We start from the raw sequence: 22,544 nt of genomic DNA, 5'->3' as shown, positions 1-22,544 counted from the left end.
CTCCTGTGCTATCACCGGCACTTTGAAATTTTTAATAATTTTTTCATCCCATCTGGATACGTTTGAAATCTTCGACTACAGATACGCATGTTACTATGTTTTCCAACATTCACTAGTTGAAGATTTTGTGACTTCTCATGTTAGCTCACTAGTCCTCACACACACTGAGAGTCCCCATGTGGGAGTCCTCAGAGGTCTGGGGGTGAGCTGACTGCTGGTTGGTTCTCCAGATCACACCCTCCAGTGTTTATTGAAAATGTCCATAAAAACATGGAAAGAGACAGAAAGTCACAAAAGCATTAAAGCCAGATATAGTCATCAGTGAGTTAGGATTTAACCCTAAATTAGGTACAAACATGGGCGTAATGTATAAAAGCCAGTAAAATTTTAGCCTTTCCACAAACTCCCACTGCATATCCCTAATTGAGAGGGTTTTCAGGAGCTAGATGAAGGGAAGACGTCTCCACAGACCCCTGGAGCTGCTCTGGCAGAGGGTCGAAGCTTCACTGCACAATCCGATCTTCCCAGCCATCTTGTCACCATTACTTCTCTGTCTCTCTCTCGGCAGCTAGAGTTTCCTAGATTTCAGCCCCTCTGGACAGATAGGAAAGCCAGCGGCTCACTAAGTTCTGGACCATGAAATCGGTGTTAAGAAGGGACACCACCTGGATAAGCCACCGGAATGGCGCCTTCCAGAGGTGGTAGCTTTGCCTGTACTGTTTTGCAGACCGCTTTAAATCATGCAGGAATGGTATCTCTTCTTCCTAGAGGGGAACCAAAACATGGAGGCAAACAAAATCCCTTCTTCCATCCAGTGGCGTCACATCAGAAAAATAGCTCCCAGACATAAGAAGTTTGGCCAGACGCTGTGCACATCAAGTGCTCCTAAGGTGTGTCAGACCCTGAAAGCCCAACAGCTGTTCCAACTCCGTTCCCATCTCCCGCCTTTCCTCTCTGGGGGGTGAAAATATTCAGATACTCACACTCAGTCTCCCTTGGAGCCACATCTGACCAGGAAACCAACCCTCTGGCGCTGGCCGATGAGACACTGGGGGAAGTCCTCAGCAAGGTCTGAAGATTAAACTGACAAAGACAGATTAAGAGGAAAAAAGCACCCACATGTATTTAATGTGAGTTTTACATGACATGGGAGCCTTCGCCAGGAAATAAAGCCTAAGACACGGTTAAACCTGAGTGTTTTTATGCTCTGTTTGATGAAGAGTAGACAGCCGTGAAGCATGTGACAGGCCAAGGTGTGTGAGGTGAATAGTGAACTGGAGAGCCTTGATAAGGCCTGTCTGGTCAGATCCTTCTAGGTGGTTTCTCTTTGTCTTCAGACACAAGATTGGTCCCTTCCTGTGGGTGTAGGGAAGGCACTTCTCATGGGACAGTTTGTCACATGCTACAGGGGAAAAAGGTAGGGAGAAGGCCAGAGGGACCCTCCTGCTTCCGCTATTTTCTCAAACTCCTTCAGCTTAAAACATTCAATAAGCCAAGGCACCACATTTAGTGGGTAGCGAATTCCGAAACCCATCATCTTCCAGGGTGCTTCTGGAAAGTTCCCTCCATGATAAAAAGAGAGAGGCCTTATCCCAAGCCTTCTTCTACTGACACTTGCCTTTGAATTTAATTATGAGAGAAGCTTATGCCTGGAGCTGCGGCAGCCTCCTTGCACATATGATGACAACCCAGGGCACAAGCCAGCCTTCTGAGGAGGCAGGAACAGAAGAACGGAGAGAGTGTGAGTCCTTGGAGACACCAAACTCAGCTCGGTCTTCTCACTAATTAAACAGCAGGTGCCACAATGTTTTATACCCTTGTTTCTTAGGTTTTGGTTTCTTACAGTCAAAAATATCATAACTGATATGGGGGCTGGGTACAGAGAAGGCAGCAAATCTGGCCACAGGCAAGTATGTTCTAAATAAAAGGCAAAGGATGCATTTTAAGATTTCTTTTTATAGGAAACGTACATAAATTTTTGGAAAGCATCTGCTTTCTGTTCTCTATACATTTCGTAAAAGCGGACTCTGAAAAAAGAGATTAGGACAACACCCGCTGATGAGAACACACACCTCCAGGTGAAGCTGGGGCTGAGGACGGAGGTGCAGACAGGCCTGTTTGACCCTGTAACCAGCTTGAGGACACTAATGCCGTAGGAGCAGAATTATTATCTGAGATCTGTGGCGTGGAGAATAAGTAGCTATTCTAGGTGCACATAAAAAGGACAAGAAGATAGAGACAGGGGGCGCCTGGGTGGCTCAATCTGTTAAGCATCCAACTTCAGCTTAGGTCATGACCTCATGGTTCATAAGTTCGAGCCCCATGAAGCCCGCTTCAAATTCTCGGTCTCTCTCTCTCTCTCTCTCTCTCTCTCTCTCTCTCTCTCTTTCTGCCAAAAATAAATAAACATAAAAAACAGGTCAGGAAATGAGATGAGTATGTATAACTAACACATAACTAATTATTACTAGACAAATAGGGGGAAACCCAAAATACGAGAAGAAATCTTTTCTGAGTAGAAGAACTCAAGTAGCAGCAGAAAAGTGTGGAAGAAACAGACAGCCAGACTTATCCTGCTGAAAGGCTCACATTGAAGGAGGGAAAAAAGGATGGAAAGACAAAAAAGCGGGAGGAAAGAAGGAAAAGAATGGAAGTCCTATGAGAAAAAGAGAGTTAACAAAGCGAGATGCAGGGAAGGGCTACTAACCCAGGGTAAGCGACATCCCCTCTGCACACCTCCTGAGCCCAGGAACTTTGGAGAAGTTTGATTTCTGTAAAGTGTGCCTGTATAAGTGCCGCTAAATCAAACCTGAGATTTGAAAACTGAAAGAGAAAGCAAAGTTCCTATCTTTTTGTTTTAGAAGGGTCAAACAATAGCAGGTATGGAGGGAGGCCAATTTTCTGTTGGGCTGAGTTTCATTGTATGCGAAAGGGGATTCGGGAATACAGGAGGGGGACTGTGGTTGGATGCAGGCTAGTGCCCAGTGTTTACACCACCAGGGGCCCCACACGTGGTGTGGCGCCCAGAGACAGCATTTGGGACCTTTGGCAGCTGGTGGAAAGAGCATACCTCAGTTCTCCGGGGCCACGTCCTCTGGGCCTGGGGAAGCTCTCTGACTGAGCCAGCGCCCCTCCTCCAGGTGGCACCCGGTAGTCTGTACTGAGCTCTCTGCGCAGGCCCCTTAATGGTCACAGTCCTACTCCCAGGGTGCTCCCAGTCTAAGGCAGGAGACGGCACAGCTCACTATGGCGCTGTAAGGCCATGGACAGAAAGGCAAGAGAGAGAAGAGAGATGCATGCTAACGAGAGGGTGTCTGGAAAGGTTTTGTAGAGACGGGGATATTCAGACTGCATCTTGAGAGATGACTCAAGTTTCCCTAGACTCGGCTGGTTAGGGGAGAGACAGGCCATGAGGGAAGCAGCTGGAGGAGAAGCACAAGTCTGGGAAAGTGCATGGCATTTTCCAGAAACAGCAAGCAGTCCGGAGGGGCTGAGGAACTGGTGCCTGGAGACTGCTGGGGGCCTGAAAACCTGAGTCCCTGGTTGGGGGTGGGGACTGCTGAACACTGAGTCTGAACAACCAGAAAACACGGGGCTCGTGTTTCATAAAGTATAAACATATGAGTGATAACGAAACAGCTTATGGTATCTACAATGGTGCTATATTACTAGGCTAAAAAGAGTGCTGAAAGCTTTGTAGAAATGCTAATACTATGCTGTTGCAATGCTAAGCATTTATGTAAATATGAAGTTGTATATGCTAATCATTCCATAATACTATGCATTAATCTTAGGCCAAAACCTGGGGGATGAGAGGACCAAGGATCTGGAGTGCTCTTATCATTCATTCATTTATCCCATCACTCAGCAAACATTTACTGAGTATTTGCCTTGTGCCAAAGACCAGAGATGAGAATACAGATATAAGGAAAGTAGAGTTCCTAGACTTTCGGTTTAACAGGAGAAGACAAATGGGTAAATAAATGAGCACCTTGAAAGATGACAGGTACACTAGAAATGCATTCTTTGGACAGCAGTAGCCCACATGGGTTAGGGGTGAAGCTGCAAAATAAGGCAAAGCAGGGTGGCCTTCCTGGGGGAGGTGGTGCTTGAGTAGACTCTTGAAAGATGAGTTGGGATGAAAGATATTCAGGGAGGAGGAGTAGAGAAAGGGAAGACCGCATCTGCAAGGCTATTTTGGGGCCACTGAAAGTTTTCCCCAGCAAAACATGAAGCGGGGGCGGGAGGTGTCTTTGAAATTTCAGAGGCATTTGCACTGGGTCACGCTCTACAATTCTTTGGCTGTCTGCCAGAGGACACTGTGCGTGCACGTTTTGCCGTCTGTTGTAGGATTCAGTGAGCCGCCAAGTGTTCACTGTGCGTTGTTATGTGCCCAGGCTGTGATGACATATGGGATAAGAAAGGAAAGCAGAGAGCAGGCAGAAACGCAAATATTATGGAAAATTGAGTGTGTCGTGTGCGAGCCAGTCACCGTGTGGTTTCACGTGAGTCACCACAAGTGGTGGACAATGCAGTTATTGTGGCCTCGCCTAGCCTGTGGAGGCACCTGCCCTTTGTGCCCTGCATGTGGGCCTCGGGGCATGTACACAAACCCCTTGGTTGTGATGGCGTCTTCCATAAAGTTTTACTTCTTTACCTTGTAACCCAATCGTCACTGAATCAGAAAGGACACTGCTGGGCTTCTAGCAAAGCAGCACGACAGAGTTGTAGGCGTGACCCAGCAGCGCCGCGGGTCCCAGCTGTGCATCTCCAGATAATGCCATTTCTGTGATGTCCACAAAAGGCTGGGTGTACCCTGTAGCCCCTTTGGGACCTTTTCCTTGAATGTTAAAGAAAGGTCCCTATCGAGCAAGGCCATGAGCAAAATGGATGGAAATGCTAAACTTCACCATGAAGGTGAAGTGCAGAATGTTTGACTTCAGGGCTGGGTGTTCTCGGAAGACATTAATTATAATTCCTCGTCCAGCCCTTTCCTTCAGCACTGGGTCCACCGAGCTGCCCAAACTCTCTCAGCTGTTTAGGCACACCCCACATTCCTGTGACACGCTTTTTCTTTCCTCCTGTTCATGGCCAGATTTCTTGGACAAGTTATTTCTGCTTTCTGGCATCCATAGAATAACGTCTTGCTTTTACCGTCATCAAAAAAAAAAAAGTAGACAGAAAAAAGCCCACTTTTTATGTCTCTTCATTATTTTTATATGATACATGAGCACCGGAAAATGTCCTGCAGTGGAAGTCCTAAGGTGTCACAGGGCTACAGTCTTGGGAGATTAGGGACTAGCCTTCCACAGGCTAATTGGAATTCAACATCCCAAATGGGCAGCTGGAGACCATACAGAACTTCAGCAGTAAAAGTAGCAGTACCAAGATGAGTGGAATTTGTTTTGGTCAGGATCCTTTAAAGCGTAACCCAGGGAAGATAAGCCCCTCAAATAAAATACAGACAGTTAAGACCTTAGCTTAATTCTGTGTCATATCACCCCTGCTGGTATGCCCCCTGTGTGGGAGTAGGGTTATAGAATGTCTTCTGCACCCTTTAAGCTTTTAAAGACCAACTCTCTATATAGATAGACAGGAAGATAGATAGATGATAGATAGATAGATAGATAGATAGATAGATAGATAGATAGATAGGCAGGCAGATGATAGATGATAGACAGATGATTGACACATACATACATACATACATACATAGATACATAGATACATAGGTAGGTAGATTAGATAGATAATGTTGTGATATATAAAAAGCTTTTAAACTTGGGGTGCCTGGGTGGCCCAGTCTGTTGAGTGCCCAACTTCAGCTCAGGTCATGATCTCGCAGTTTACTAGTTCAAGCCCTATTTCAGGCTCTGCTATCTCAGAGCCTGAAAACTGCTTCAGATTCCATGTCTCCCTCTTTCTCTGTGCCCCTCCCCTGCTCAGGCTCTGTCTGTCTATCTCCCTTTCTCAAAAAAAAATTTAAAAATTTTTACGCTTGTAATTTTGTAAAAAGAATTTTTAGTAATTCATATGGAATTAATTTTATTATAACTCTGAAATTATTCTCAGTGCTAGCTGCTGGGCATCTAGAGGAATCTTGACAAGCTGGGATGGTTTCCAGACCCTTTGCACACATCCCAATTTGTCAGTGTCCCCTGAATGCTGACTAAAAGAATCAGCATGAGAAGCTACGTCCAGGAAGTGGACAAAGAAGCAGGATCTGTCTTCTGTCAGGACCATCGCCCGCCCCCGCCCCCCCCCACAGTATAAGGAGCAGGCTTTGTGATGTGTCCATCTCAGACTCTGTCTGAAGTAAGATGATAGAGTGTTAAAGGAAGGGCATCCGTATATCAAGAAGTCTTTCTTTTGGGAGGAAAATACTATGTCCCAGCTAACGAAGGGGGGAAACGAGGCAAAGGAGAAGGGCTGGCTGGCAAGGACAATCGTCCGCTGCTCAGGAAGTTACAGCATCTATTCCACCATGTCCCTGACTCAGTGTCCCCTCAGTCCTGCCCTGTGTCATTCTAAATCCACTCCTGGGGTGACTCCCTCAATCCACTTTATAAGTGTTTCTTTCTCCAGTGTTGTTTATTTCTTTAATATGAATATCAGAGACCATTTGCCAAAACATATAGAAGCTATTCAATATGTCAAGAGTAGATAACATTGGGGCGCCTGTGTGGCTCAGTCAAGCATCTGACTCGATTTCTGCTCAGGTCGTGATCTTACAGTTTGTGGGTTCAAGCCCCACATCGTGTTTCATGCTGACAATGGGGAGCCTGCTTGAGATTCTCTCTCTCTCTCTCTGTCCCTCCCCCATCTCAACAATAAAGAAAATAAGAAACTTTTAAAAAATGGATAAAATGAACAAAGGCAAGTAGAGATACAATGTAATACAATATTCTTATCTAAATGTGAGAATTGGACCTGATCCTCTTGTTGTAGGGAAATATGTTGCTAAGGATTTGAAGATCATATGGGGGAAAATACGTGGAAATTTAGCTCGTGAATAAGCCCATAAGGGAATACTTTATTTTTTTTTAATGTTTATTTATTTATTTATTTTGAGAGAGAGGGAGAGAGTGGGGCATAGGCAGAGACAGAGGAGGAGGAGAGCCCGATGTGGGGCTGGAACTCACAAACCATGAGATCATGAACTAAGCTGAAATCGAGTCAGATGCTTAACCCACGGAGCCACCCAGGCACCCCTCTAAGAAACTACTTTAAAGTCTTTTTGCAAGTAAAAATTAAAACACTGCATAATAAATAATAACTAATAGACATATCACCAGAATGTTGGGTTTATTGGGGGCAACTATATAACTACATCTGGTTTTCTTTATTTCTGTGTGTGTGTGTGTGTGTGTGTACACCACGGAAATGTCTTCCAAGTACTGGTGCTAAATATTTATTTTCTACTTAGCTGGACAAATAGTTAATTAAATTTCAATTTAATGGTTTGTATTCACTATGCTCATGAATTAGTTTTATTTTATTGTGGATTCTTGCATTTTTATTTGCTTTTCCATCTAAATGTTCAATGCTTTTTAGATTTATTTTTTGAAGTCTCCTATGTCCCAGGATCCTGGAGATGTAAAATACCTTGGGTATTTCTGTTGGGAAGAGATTCAGACCAACTTTATTTGTCCTGCTTCTCTTCCTAGAGCTGAACAGCATTTTTAAACCACCCTCCTCCACTGCGGTGGCAGGCTTAAATAGCCCTTGCTCAGCCTGTGATAATTATGTGCCCACGCACATTTCTAGTCCATTCTGTACACATCTCAGTTCTGTTCCTTCTCCATCTCCTTTGCTGTTGTCTCTCTTCTAAATGTTGGCATTCCCGGGGCACCTGGGTGGCTCAGTTGGTTCAGTGTCCAACTTTGGTTCAGGTCATGATCTCATAGTTTGTAGGTTCGAGCCCTGAGTTGGGCTTTGTGCTGACAACTCAGAGCCTGGAGCCTGCTTCATGTTCTCTGTCTTCCTCTGTCTCTGCCCCTCCTCTGCTCATACTCTGTCTCTGTCTCTCAAAAATAAACATTTAAAAATAAACAAATAAATGTTGGTATTCCTTAGGTCCCAGACCTGCTCCTGCTTCTTCTGCTCCTCTGTTCACCTCCCTATGTGATCTTATTCATTCCCATGCTTTTAAATCACAAATACATGCTGCTGAATCCCATGTACATATCTGTACACAGGGTATTGAATATTATAAAATTACCCAACCAACAGGTCAAACCATGAAGCCATCTTAGGCTCTGACCTACCTTTTCTTCTAACTCCAAATTCATGAGCAAGTGTAGTTGTTTTTACCTCCAAATTAACTCTTTTTTTTTTAATTTAGAGAGAGACATGATATGTGAGCTGGGGAAGGGGGCAGAGAGAAGAGAGAGAGAGGCAGGAAAACAAAGAGAAAGAGAGAGAGAATCTAATGCAGGCTCTATGCTTAGTTCAGAGCCCAATGCAGGGCTCAATCTCATGACCTTGGGATCATGACCTGTGCCCAAATCATGAATTGGATGTCCAACCAACTGAGCCACCAGGGACCCTACCTCCAAATGAACTCTTGAATCTGTCTACTTGCCTCCAGGTCTACTCTGAACATTCAAGTTGCTATCATCTTTTGTCAACTCTAAGGCAACATACTTTTCTCTGCTACCAGTCTTGCTTCTGGAAGAACTAGTCTGCACCCAGCAGCAAGAAACTTCGTGTCAGTCCCCCATGCCCTTCAGTATGCACTGGCTCCATTATACTGCAAAACAATAAAAGGTATCACTGTGGGTGCCTGGGTGGCTCAGTCATTTGAGCGTCCAACTTCAATTCAGGTCATGATCTCACAGTTTGTGAGTTGGAGCCCTGCATTGGGCTCCCTGATGTCACTCTGTCAGCACAGAGCCCACTTCAGGTCCTCTGTCTCCCTCTATCTGCCCCTCCCCTGCTTACACTCTCCCCCCAAACAAGTAACATTAAATAAACAAACAAACAAATAAATACAAGATGTCACTGTGACTTGCAGTGCTCTGCTTGAAGTGCACCTTCTGTGTCTACCCCAATGTACTGGATCCTATTTACCTCTCCAAGCTGGTGTTGCATCCCACATATGATGTACTGGCTGCCCCACAGTTCCAAAAATTGCTTTCCTGTGTCACACCTTTCAGTTGCAAACTATTGTTTCCTGTGACTGCAATGCTCTTCCTTGTGCTTCCCTCAGTTACTTTTTGTTTCGTTTTGTCCCTGTTTTGACAAATTACAGATATACCCATATAACAAACACCCTCATGCCTACTTCTGAGAAGTAAAGACTGTTAACATTTTGCTACTTTTCCTCTGTTTTTAACATTAAAATTATAAAACAAGATGAAGTCCCTTTGTTCTTCTTCCCCCAAGTTCTAGTCCCCTTCCTCCTTACTCACGGCCAGTAATGGATGCTGTTAGTTCCCTCCCCTGCATCCATTTCTTTCTTTCTTCTTTTTGATACAACCTTAATTTCGTTAAATTGTGAGCACACATGGGTGCTCACACACACACACACACACACACACACACACACACACACACTACCCTCATATGTTTCAGCAAGAGCCAACTGTGGCCGGATGTGACCAAGGAGACATGAGGGCAGGTTTCCTGGAGGCTGTGGTTCATTTCCCCCCAGGTTACCCAAGGGGAAGGAAGCCTGTAGCACTTTTGGAGGTTTCTACCCTTTCTACTCTGCCTTGGAGATTTCCCTTTAGAGAACCACCTGCCATGGGGCCTGAGGAACCCAGCTGTCTGAATTTGATCCGACACCGAAGCAGGAGCCAAACGGTGTTGTTCTTGTTTGTTCAACCTTCATCATCTAACATTTGCTTATCTTGTGCAGCTGTCTGACGTCACTGAAAAACACCAGCAGCATCACAAATAGAAGGAAATGACTTCCTAAATGTCTCTACCTCTCTCCTCCCCCAAAATGAAAGAAAAAGGATATTTCCATTTGTATCTAATCATTTTTGTTAATATATTACTTTACTATATTGATGTGCATGTGTGTGTGTGTGTGTGTGTACTCCATGCTCTTAAGTGCTAACTTATACAGGGTTGAGTCTCCATTCAGACATAAAATGTTTAAACTAACAGTGCAGAACTGACCTCTCTGTCTCTCCTCTCTGCCTGTAGGTTGCGGCATGTTTACTCTCCTGTCATCTGTCACCGCTGCTCTCAGTGGCCTCCTGGTGGGTTATGAACTTGGGCTCATCTCTGGAGCCCTACTTCAGATAAGAACCTTATTAGCCCTAACCTGCCATGAGCAGGAAATGGTTGTGAGCTCCCTCCTGATGGGGGCCTTGCTTGCCTCTCTCACTGGAGGGGTCCTGATTGACAAGTGTGGAAGAAGGGCTGCTATCATCTTGTCATCGTGCCTACTTGGACTTGGAAGCCTAGTCTTGATACTCAGGTTATCTTACACGGTCCTCATAGTGGGGCGCATTGCTATAGGGGTTTCCATTTCACTCTCTTCGATTGCCACATGTGTTTACATCGCGGAGATTGCTCCACAACACAGAAGAGGCCTTCTTGTGTCACTGAATGAGCTGATGATTGTCATAGGCATACTTTTTGCCTACATTTCAAATTATGCATTTGCCAACATTTCCCATGGCTGGAAGTACATGTTTGGCCTTGTCATTCCCTTGGGAATTTTGCAGGCAATTGCGATGTATTTTCTGCCACCAAGTCCCCGGTTTCTGGTGATGAAAGGACACGAGGAAGCTGCTAGCAAGGTTCTCCGAAGGTTGAGAGCCATCTCAGATACAACCGAGGAACTCACTGGGATAAAATCTTCTCTGAAAGATGAATATCAATATAGTTTCTGGGATCTGTTTCTCTCCAAAGACAACATGAGGACCCGGATAATGATAGGCCTAACATTGGTATTTTTCGTGCAAGTCACCGGTCAGCCAAACATATTATTCTATGCGTCGACTGTTTTGAAGTCCGTTGGCTTCCAAAGCAATGAGGCAGCTAGCCTTGCCTCCACAGGGGTTGGGGTTGTCAAGGTCATCAGCACTGTCCCTGCCACTCTTCTTGTAGACCACGTTGGGAGCAAAACCTTCCTTTGTATTGGCTCCTCTTTGATGGCAGCCTCATTGATGACCATGGGCATCGTGAATCTCAACATCCCCATGAACTTCACCAATATCTGCAGAAACCATAGCCCTATCAACCAATCACTGGATGAGTCTGTGTTTTATGGGCCAGGAAATCGGTCAGCCAGTGATGACACTCTTAGAGAGCTTTCTAAGGGGATCACTTCCCACAGCAGAAGCTCCCTAATGCCCATGAAAAATGACATGGATAAGAAAGGGATGACATCCTTACCTAATGCTGGATTGAGCCAAGCTGAATACCAGATAGTCACAGATCCTGCGGATGTCCCAGCTTTCTTGAAATGGCTTTCCTTAGCCAGCTTGCTCATTTACGTTGCTGCTTTTTCCATTGGTCTAGGACCAAGTAAGTATTTTACTTTTTATTCCTGCCCTCTTTTCCCTGATGAATGCTAACTTATTGCCTTTGACCATCAGAACATCTTATGGCTATGATACCTTATACATAAACCTACTGGAAGTAAGATGGGGATAATATTGGCCACCTGACATTTCTACTCATGCAGAAAGTATGCTTGGCTCATACCTCTCTTGTGAAATGTGCAGGTCTGGTATTTAACACAAGGATTAGTTTTCTGTTATCTGTCACAGGAGGATAATTTAACAGCAATTGATTGGGGATAAACCAGACCTCAAAAGATGTGTATTGTGCAAGAGAATATATTGTTTTATGAAAGCAGTTCACTGGAATAACATTTTCTCCAATATCATTCCTGAGTGTCTTCATAAATGGAAGAAAAAAATCAAGCTTTTAGATTTTCTTAAAGACACACTAGTGGATGCATTCAGTAATAATGAAGAACAGGGAATGAGAAGTTGGGGAGGAGGTTGGATTATTCCTTTAATTATTGTGTTTTATCACCAGAGTAACCTCCCTGAGCACTTTGCTCATTAAGCAGGAGAATGGGAGTCAAGTTGCTCCCATTCAATGCAATATAAACAATTTACATGGTAGTTTTATTTTATATAGCTGGTCTACTCCAATGACAAAGTTTGAACACTTCTCTTGATCAAACGCTCTTGAATTCTCTAGAATAGGTTGTTTGTTGCAGTTCCTTGTCTTTTAGCCTCACACACAAAATCTAAACCCCTCTTTAGAGAAGTATAAGGTAATCTCTCTACCACCGTCAATGCCTACATCTCTCCCTCTCCCCCATTCTCTCCCTCTTTCCCTCTTCCTTTCTTCCTTCCTCTCTCCCACCAAGTTTTCCTGTTGTTATTTACAAGGATCAAGAACCAAACAGAGTTGCTCAGATGAAAGGAAATATTGGAGCTTAAGAACATGAGAAGACATTGGTTATGCTGAAGGAGAAGGAATCTTGTGGACGAATTTAGGTTTCTGGTGCCAGGACCTGACAATGTTTCTAGAAAGAAAGTCACTTGAGACCTTGCTCTGGTGATCTGCTGTTAAGCCATTAGCTATTCATTCAGTTGATATGTATCAAGTGACTAATTTTTTAATAACAAAGAACTATGCTAGACTTTGAGAAAATAGTAATGAACGAGACACTGTCACTGGCTTCGAGGAGATAATATTTGAGTTAACTGAGATCTAGTCCCTGTGTCTGCTTCTTTCTGGCCAGTGACCAGCAGGTTTGGCCTTCTTAATCTCAGTTAATTAATAATTGGATTTGCACGTGATACAGCCTCTACAGCTCCTCTGTTTCTTCACTTTGCAGTCTACTCCCATCTCTAGAGATCGATTCTTACAAATCCCAGAGTAAGAGAAGGAATCTGATGGACTCTGTTCTTTGCAAGGCAGAGTCATAAGTTGTTGTTCAGGGACACTCTAGGCCACAGGGTCCAAACCATGGATGACCAGAGCTGGTCCTTCCTCTGGCACTATGAGTAGATAGATTTCCTTATAAGGGACTATGCATGGGCAGATAAGAGTAAATTCTACAATACTATCAGCCTCCGATTTCTATGACTTGTTTCTGAACCCTGGCCCTCCTTGTTAAGTTAACAATGATAAATATTATTAATGAACAGTTTCCTGGAAACAGGTTTCTACTATTATTTCAAGCATCTTGGGTATGTACCTGTGAAACACTTATCTTAGTTAGTTGGGGTTGCCACAACAAATTACCAAAGACTGGATGGCTTAGGCAACAAACATTTATTTCTCACAGTCTGGAGGCTGGCAAGTCCAAGATCAAGGTGCTGGCAGATTTGGTTGGTGGTGAGGGTCCCCCACCTGGTTTGTAGTTGGCCACCACCTTCTTAGTGTCCTCACATGGCAGAGGGATGGAAAGAGAGAGAGACAGACAGAAACAGAGATACAGAGAGAGAGAGAGAGAGAGAGAGAGAGAGAGAGAGAGAACTTTCTCATGGCTCCACCTTGATAACCTAATTACCTCCTAAATTCCTTACCTGCAAATGCTATCCAACTGGGAATTAAGATTTTAACATGTAAATTTTAGGGAAACATGCATGTGGTCCAAACAATACTTATGTGGTAACTCTGATACATAAAGCTAATGAAATTTGAGAGAGCATGTTATAGTTTTATTTTCAGAAACTCTACCAGAAGAGCACCCTCTGTTTTCTTGCACCAAGGAACAACTCAACCTCCTTTGTAAACCTTTCCCTATTAATAAGTACAATAAGTTTTGTTCGTATGATAAACTTCAAGTGGTGTTGTCTCATTGATTTCCTTTGCTGGCACCTTTTTTTCTATGTATTTATCATAAAGTTAAAAATATTCTTTACATGAATTTTCTTGATTCAATCTTTTGAAATATCAAGTAGCAACTAAGAATCTAAGGAAAAGTGAGCAAAAAGAAAAAGATGCTCTCTTTGCTTTAAGTCAGAGAAGCTTCCAGTTTAACAGAGATTATGACATGGCACATATTACATCAGACATTGATCGTAAACTGCCAGAACCCACGTACTCATAGTAAGAGTTTTCCCTAGGTCATATTCTCCTCCTCTCTTTAATTTTTGGGTAACTTTGAAAAATGCAGCAAATTCTCAGTCACTAGCTTATCATTTGATTATTATTATTGAATTAGAACAAGAATTTCCCTTTTAAGAAAACCCAGTTTGATTTTGGAAGAAATTAGTGGGGGCTGTTTGTTATTTACCTTTTAGTATTATTTAAATAGCATTTTCTACTAATTCATTTAAAATATAATCTAGGCTTTAGATTCAACTAATATTTATTGACACCTATTATGTCAAATACTGTGTTAGGAAGGTTTTACATACTTTGCAGTATTTCATTTTACCTTCAGAACAGCCTGTGAAAAAAGAATGTTCACCAAATTTTACAAATGATGGCACTATATCTCACAGAAGTGAAGTAAGTGACTTGCTCACATAATTGAAAATACCTCTTAGGGCACCTGGGTGGCTCAGTTGGTTAAGCATCCAACTTCAGCTCAGTTCCTGATCTCACAGGTGGTGAGTTCAAGCCCTGCGTCAGGCTTTGTGCTGACAGCTAAGAGCCTGGAATCTGCTTCGGATTCTGTGTCTCCCTCGCTCCCCTACTCATGCTCTCTTTCTCAAAAATGAATAAGCATTGAGAAAAAAAAAGAAAAAGAAAATGCCTCTTGTCTTCTGAAATTCAGTGTTAATCCTAGCCCAAGACAAGAATAGACAGTCCTCTGTTGGTCTTGAAAATAAATGTTAATTGCTTTTAGTTCAGTCCTCCATGAAGATACTTTAGAAGTAAGAATGAATAGAAATAGTGTAGGATTGCCTATCACGTGAGGCTATTAAATGCATCACTCTGCATTTTATGCAAGATAGAGACAGCCTCTCTTTTTCTGAAGCTCTGCTAGGTAAGTGAGCATGTACATTTATAAGGCTGAGCTACAGGATAAGAGAAAGAGAGGGCAATGATAAGAATACAGAAGTTTTTGATGTGCACTTACTTGAATGACTAAACTTGATTAAGATAATGTTTAATGGTTATTTGGTTAGATTTCAAGCTCGGCCATGACAAAGACTAAAATAACAGTGAATTCAATAAGATAGGTGTTTCTTTCTCTCTTGCTTGGTGACTGGGAGTCCTGGGTGCTGTGAAGGCTTCCAAGATCAAGTACCAGAAGCCCATAGATGGAGTCCCCAACCTCTGTGGAGCCAGTACTTAATTATTGGTTCTCAGTCTATCATGATGACTATTTAAAAATACAAAGATGCATTTTAAAATTTCATCACCCTTTTCTGATAGCTAATGGGTCCTTGAGAATAAGTGGAAGACACAAAGTACAGTCACTTAAAGAGAGGCTGGGTAAAGAAAGGCCTACCTAATGAGAGAGTATGAGCAAGTCTGTCAGGGAAGCAGAACCACTGTAAGTGATAGGGGACAAGGAACTTGTCACAACGGTTGCCCCTCACGTAGTTGTAGAGAAAGCAAAGGTTTGGAGCGGGGAGGTGAGAGGGAAAGGAGAAAGCCACTCATCTGGAAGAAGCGTGCGGAAGCCTGCTGTCAGTGCACCTGGCTGTGGCCGCAGTCTCAGCAGGTCTGCAGGGCCCCGGGAAGAAAAGATGGACTCAAAGCCATGACAAGCTGGAATCCACGAGAAGAAACTGGAGCCCACATCTGTCTCTCACCACATCGACTCTGATGACGCTGACCACCTGTAGAAAAAAAGGTGTCCTTCTCTGCAGAGCCCTGACAGCAGGAGGAGAGTCCCGAGACCTGGTGGCACTGGCTAGTCCCTGCAACCAGCAGGGAAAGGGAGCCGATCACAGCCCTAGTGATATCTAGGACCCAGCACAGGTTCTGATGTGTTATTTTGGCCTTCCAAGCCTCATGCCAATTTCTCTTCCGGCCAACCCTCACCAAAACTACACAAGCGAGGGAATTCTGGGGAATGTAGTTCCAGCCTAACTAGATCCATGCATTACAAAATCGCCATAGTAATAACTCTGGCCTAAGAGAGAATAGATATGAATATGGCAAAAAATATCCCAGAAGGTCAAGGGTCCTGAATTCTGTCTTCAAATGCTGTGATAGATATTTATTTCTTTTAATTAAAACATTAATTGCTATAATGTATGACTAGCTTTCATTCCATCTACTTCTAAAAAAAGAGGTGAGGTCATTACCTCAATGTCTCTTGGCTTTCGTTTCTTTAGCTAGGAAACAAATAAAAAATACTCTTTTGCTAATGCATTATAAAAGCCTTCACATCTATTTTCTCAGGAATGATCATTATCTCCCTGCAGCTGATGACTCTCATTTATCTCTAGTTCTATCGTGTCATAAGACTTCTAGTTCCTTTTTTCCTAAAGAGTACAGGATTTTTCCACTTTGATGCTTCACTATCAGTGCAATGCAGGAAGCTCAGTGCTGAATTCATTTCTCCCCGAGACCCGGGAATGTCCCTTTCTTTTCCATGCGGTGTGTCATTCGGTCTGATGCTCTAATGCCTTTTCCCAGTCCAGTCAATGACCAAGTGCTCTTGCATTTCCTCTCACAAATGGCTCCTGTGTTGATCTTTCCCTTCCCAGTTCTGCCATTGTGGTCTACCCGGATCTCATTCCTTGATTCCTGAAAGACCCTTCCTGTAGTCCTCTTACATTGCAGATCTTTCCCATACCCTCCCATCCTCCATCGGGATCTCCTTAACTACCATGTTTCTCATGTCACCACAGCTCACAAATCTTCCATGACTTCCTACTTTCTACTACATCAGAGCAGTCAAATGCCTTTCAAGATGAAATAAAGATTAGAAATTCTCTCGTCCAACATATTCCTTTTATAGAAAAGAAAGGAGATGGAGACAGATCACACAGACGTAGGACGGCATCCCCAGGCATCAGGAACCTCAGGCATCCTCTTTCTATGACTACCTCACCCAACACTGAGGGAAAGATGGTGTGATTTCTAAGGGCCTCCATCATCTTCCCCAGTTCCATCTTGTAATCAGTGGCATTGTGCTCCGGGGCCACCATTCATACAGAAGCACATGTAGACTTCATATGGATGGCAAGGTGAGGAGAGCCCCCTGCCCTTGTGCAGTGAAGCCATGCTTTACCTCTTTGCGCTGCTGTGTCTCCAAGGCTCCACACCCTGGTCAAGAGACACAGACCCTTGTTATGGTCCCTTTTCCTTCCCCGTCTCCTCTACCCAGATCCCTCCTGTCTTTAGAGCTTAGTGAAAGTCTTGTCTCCTTTATGGTTTCACTCAGTTTCTTAGAGGTCCTTTCGTGAACTGTGAAGTATTTCTAATGTAGAGTGGTCTGGTTCTGGGCTACAAAGAGCCTGAATTTAAAATCAGAAAAGCTGGGTTCCTCTAATTCCAGCTCTTGTACCTTCTGGCTGCATGATCCTTAAGTCATTTATCTTCTCTGAAGCTGTTTCTAGTCTATGAATTGTGCATAATAACCCTTGTTCTATCTCATAGGGCATAGTGAGCATCAAGTGAGTTGAAGCACGTATGAATGTTTGGGATGCTGTTGAGTTTGATGTAAGTGGAAGTCACAAATGTGATAACACCACTGAGTCCTTAATGACAAAGTGTATTGCTTCGGTGTGTTTGTTTTGGTTTATTAACCCAACATAGTTATTAGAATAAGATCTTTGAGGGAAGAAGTGGCATCTCACTTTTTTCCCTTCCCCTCCTTTAAGTGAGCTCTGCATAAGTCTATTTGAAAACCATGAAGGAATATATTTGTGTATCTAAGAGGAAGCATTGAGGGAGGGGGAGGAGTTTTAGAATGAGATACAAATATAAGAAAGATCTCAAAGTGTGGTTTTTACATGTGTCAAGCTGTCCATGGCAGGTGAGGCACCGCATGAGCTGTCCCTGACCCACTATCATGAGGCTTTCTGTGGAACAATCCATCACTTGGGCATATTTCCAAAAATCTTTCCAGTTTTTCCCATCAGATAAGATATAGGGACATTTGGAGGGCTTGGAAATAGATAGTGGGAGGCATTTAGGGCTTTTTCTTTGTTATGTCATGAAGCATTAGGTGGGAATTTCAGAGTCAGAGTATCTGAAAGTAGCCCCAGATTTGTCTTGGACATCTCTACTTTTTGCCGCTCTATAAGGAAGAGAGTTCCTGTGCTAATGAGGTGGAGAATCTCATGGTTGAAGGAGGTTTGGGTGTGGGAAAAGGAATGACCCTTTGTCTCATGGTTTTTCCAGCTTATAATTGCAGTTCCCAAGACTGAGCTGGGTGACATGTAGGTAACAAGCTATGGGTTCAATTACTAAGAAAAGGAAAAGCATGGGCTTTGGAATAGGGCACTGCCTGGATTGACTCTCAACTCTGTCACTGGGCAGCTGTGCAACCTTAGGGACGTTAGTTATCTTCTCTGTGCCTCTTATTTATCACTTATAAATATGGTTATGATTATAAATTACATCATAGCATTGTTAAGATAAACAGCTCATAATAAAGTCCTTAAACACTGGCACTCAGAGGGTCATATAACTGCATGTTGAGTAAAAGAAATAAATAACCCTAAAGACCTGCATGTTCACACATGAGTCTTGGGGGCATGCAGCCTGAGGAAGAATCCCGAATCTTCCCCTCTGTAGAGAACAAGTGGTCATTTCATACACGTGCTTTGGAATTGATTCTTCTAGAGTTTTCTAGAAGATCTGACAACTGTCCTTTTTTTTCTTGCCAAGAGTCAGTCATGTATGTCTGTATATTATGTTGTAGTTTTTCCTTTTTAAAGAAAACATACCCTAGGAATTCCAATTCGATCACCAAAATTGTATTCTAGAGCATTAGTATACACTGTGCAACCCAGTTAGACTTTAAAGAAGATTTTTATTAGGAGAAAGGATTTCATACCAGATGTTGAATGCATAATAAAACTAACTAATCCAATGTGATTATTGCCCAGGAGTTTCATTTAAAGAGTTTATTGCTTGTAATAGATGCAAATCCTTTGTGTATAACAGGAAAAGAGGTTGCTTTTCTAAAGTAAAATTGAAAGCAAGATGAAATCATTTTTATTAAACCTTCTTTTTTTAAAATATTTTTTTAATATTTATTCATTTTTGAGAGAATGAGGGGCAGAGAGAGAGGGAGTCACAGAATCTGAAGACAGGCTCCAGGCTCTGAGCTGTCACCACAGAACCTGATGCGGGGCTCAAACCCACGAACTGTGAGATCACGACCTGAGCTGAAATCAGATGCTCAACTCACTGAGCCATCCAGGCGCCCCAATTTTTATTAAATCTTCTTAAATATGGATTGACTTAGAACAACATTCCTTAATTGTATTAGATCACAACATAGTTTCTTCAGCCAAAAAAGTGTTTCCGTTTTTAGGTTAAAGTACATGCCCCACATCATTTTATTTTCTGGTCCTCTGTTTCCCTAATTGTAAAATAATAAAGTTACCCTAGAATTTGAATTCAGGAGGAGCACGGATTTGGTCAGTACATATTTTATTTTACATATTTTACTTTACATATTTTACATATTTTATTTTATGCATCTTACATATTTTATTTTATGCATTTAAAATATTACATATTTTATTTTATGCATTTAAAAATATTATTCAGAGAAGGAATCCATTATCTTCATCAGCTTGCTGAAGGGCTCATGGCCTAAAAAGGTTAAAAGTGTCTCCCTTCAATTTTTCTGTTACTAATATAAAAACTCTTCCATCAAAAGAAGTCAAGATACAGACTCCACTTTTCTATTAGAGAATTTTATTCAACATTCTACTTTCCATCCCTCATTTTTCTCTTTAAAATATGCTCAAAATCTTAACCTTACCCTCTACTGTGCTTCCGGGGTGGTCCTGATTGTCACTTAGCTCCTTCTAATTACAGGATATTTGTTCATCATGGTTCAAACTTCAGGGTTGAGCAAGAGGTTCCCGACACCATGAGGACATAGAGCCACATGAAGATTTCTGTTTTATTCATGTTCAAAAGTAAAGCACAGATGAGCCTGAGCCCAAGGCATGAAATTATTATCTTATGAGTTCATTTGAGGTGATATTTGTATATAGACCCAGCCCTCTTTAAAGTAGCCACTGTAACACAGAAAAAAATATGTGTGGCTGTTCTTTTCACAATAATTAGGATTTTTAAAAATTCAAATATTCCTATGTTCATAATTTAATTAATTAACCTCCTCTTCCGTCTCATGACTAGTATCTATTCATGAAAGCAGGTGGAAGGAATTTGTCCAACGTCACATGCTAAGTTCAGTAATGAGACTGTGACTGTTATCTTTTAACTACCTTTGTATTCACCCGTTCAAGCAGAACCTCACACTGCAGGCTGAATGACAAGTGCCACCAAACCACCTCCCATGAACTCTTCTACCAAATAAGCAAAAATTCCAGCAAGAAAACAACATGCGGCAACCAAGAGGAGAGGGAGAGGGAGGAAGCAGTGGGGATTCATCAGTTCACTCACTCAGGCAGCACATGGGCATCACTCACCCATGACATACTGGGCACAGTGCCAGGTGTGGTGATTCGGGGATGGGTGAACGTGGTCCACAAATTGATGGGGACAGGCAATAAGCAAGGAGATGACTACATGTATAATACAGTGTTAAGAGGACAGAAATGCTCCAATCTAGGTTTAGGTAAGAGAATTAAAGAAATAATGGAAAGGATAAATGAAAGAGCATGTGTGGAGGAGGTCAAATTGTCACAGAAAGCCTTTCTGGGGTGGTGACATTGGGCCATGGCTTGCATGAAGAAAGTGGTGTGCACATCTGGGAGCAGAGGGTTTGAAGCAGTGATGATGACAGGTCTAGCGGCCTTGAGGGGACATGAGCTTGAGTGAAGATTTAGCAGAAAAGCAAGAAAACCTGTTGGGGCTGTACCACGGAGTATTTGAATTCCGACCAGGCTTTCACATCTGACTGTCTGGCCTCGAATCTCAACTCCAGCATGTAGAACTTTGGGCAAGTCAATTCAACTCTTGAGGTTTCAGCCCTTATCTGGAAAATGGGGCAATACTGTCTGCCTCACAGTGTGATCATAGGGTTCAGTGAGGCAATCTATATAAAGCACTCCTAGTTCAGTGCTTGGTATGCAGTGTGGACTCAAAACAGTTATCATGCTAATAAAAGTCAGATAAGACATGGATAGTTCTGATCGTGCCAGCACTGACCTCAGCAGGCATTTTGCTTAAGCCACGTCAGGACACACAGGAAGTGGTCCGTGGCCCTAAATTGAATTATGGTGCCGTGGTTCTCATCACCTCCCTTCTATACACTATTCCACTTGGGTCAAGACTAAAATGAATAGATTTGGGCTTTAAAATATGTTTTAATTCTGTATTACCTGTAGTCAAGAGAGCTTCCTAGGAAACCACACATTGTTTATAGAAAGTCCTGAAGCTTGGGTGAAAGGTGTGATGTAGGCTAAGAAACATGCACCGGTCCACTCTTCTAAGTTGGTGCAGCTAACTTAGACGACCCGTCCTTGGTGTGTACATCCTCCATCTTGTTCATTGTTGTCTCCTCCAGCCTAACCTAGGGTCTGGCCCACAACAGGGCTGCAATAAACATTTGTTGCATGAGTCAAAAAAGTGTTTCTGGAACTGTCTCAACTTCTGTGACTAAAGGGGAGCTCTCTCTCTAGTCTGGGTTCTTACATCATGGTCTCCTCATGTGAGTCAGTGTATAGGGAATTAGAGAGGAATGCGTGGTGTATGGAACCTTGTGTACATTTCACCAAAAATTATATCTGAATAAAGCTACTCAATTCAGGATGCAAGGTCATCTCCAATATTTGATGACCTAAGAAGTTTCATAGTTTAAATTCCCTAAAATTAAGGCCATTAAAAATTATAATGTTAAACGAAATAATCATTTCCAGATGTCTATTGTTTTCTCCCAATACGGGGCCCAGCTTTCCCCTCAAAAACAAAGATTAAGATTAGCAATATCATGGAATAATGTTTCATACTCGGGTTTAGTAATTACATGTATTTAAACTTGACTCTACAAAAAAGATTTGAATCAATTCCTTCACAGTTTTCCTAAGAGAAATATGTGATAATCTGAGCCTGGGATTTGGGACTTGTTTTTGCTTCTTTAATTAACATTAGAGTTTACAGAAATATTTCAATGGATTATCTCAGGCTTAACAATCCCTTTGTATCCTTCAGATGTAAATGGGCAGTCCGTGGTTAGTAATAAGAGATCTTTGTAGAAAACTCACACCATTGCCACAGTAATCAAACTCTCAGGAACTCTAAGCTGGCCCACTTGCAAACTAACAAGAGAAAACAAGCTAACTACAAACATAATGAGATAACACCTATACACATAATGGGTTATTTTTAAGAAGAGGAGCCCCAAGCCTAGGGAACCCAAATCTTTTATAATGGACAGTAAGCCAGCCTGATTTCATCTGTGGAAGACATGATCTTTAATTTATTGGATAGTAAACAAACCTATGCTCTGGAGGAGACCCTATCTCTGTCATCCAAGGCTGTTTGTTATACAA

The 22,544-nt window shown here is 42.5% G+C and overlaps 1 protein-coding gene across 4 annotated transcripts in view; it reads left to right on the top strand.

The window, feature by feature from the left end:
• Nucleotides 1-22,544, top strand: part of SLC2A12 (solute carrier family 2 member 12) — a 57,937-nt gene that overhangs the window by 9,975 nt on the left and 25,418 nt on the right. For 2 of the 4 annotated variants that reach the window (XM_029943475.1, XM_029943476.1), the window contains exon 2: nt 10,156-11,487. In XM_029943475.1, the coding sequence (XP_029799335.1) occupies nt 10,156-11,487 (1,332 nt within the window). Of the gene's footprint in view, nt 1-10,155; nt 11,488-12,346; nt 13,770-22,544 lie in introns of those variants that run through there. The other 2 variants (XM_029943477.1, XM_029943478.1) reach the window with 2 other exon arrangements.

Source organism: Suricata suricatta, chromosome 7 (genome assembly GCF_006229205.1).
Source record: "Suricata suricatta isolate VVHF042 chromosome 7, meerkat_22Aug2017_6uvM2_HiC, whole genome shotgun sequence".
Taxonomy (NCBI): Eukaryota; Metazoa; Chordata; class Mammalia; order Carnivora; family Herpestidae; genus Suricata; species Suricata suricatta.
Note: the sequence above shows the minus strand (reverse complement) of the source record. Positions and strands in the feature narration are given on the sequence as shown.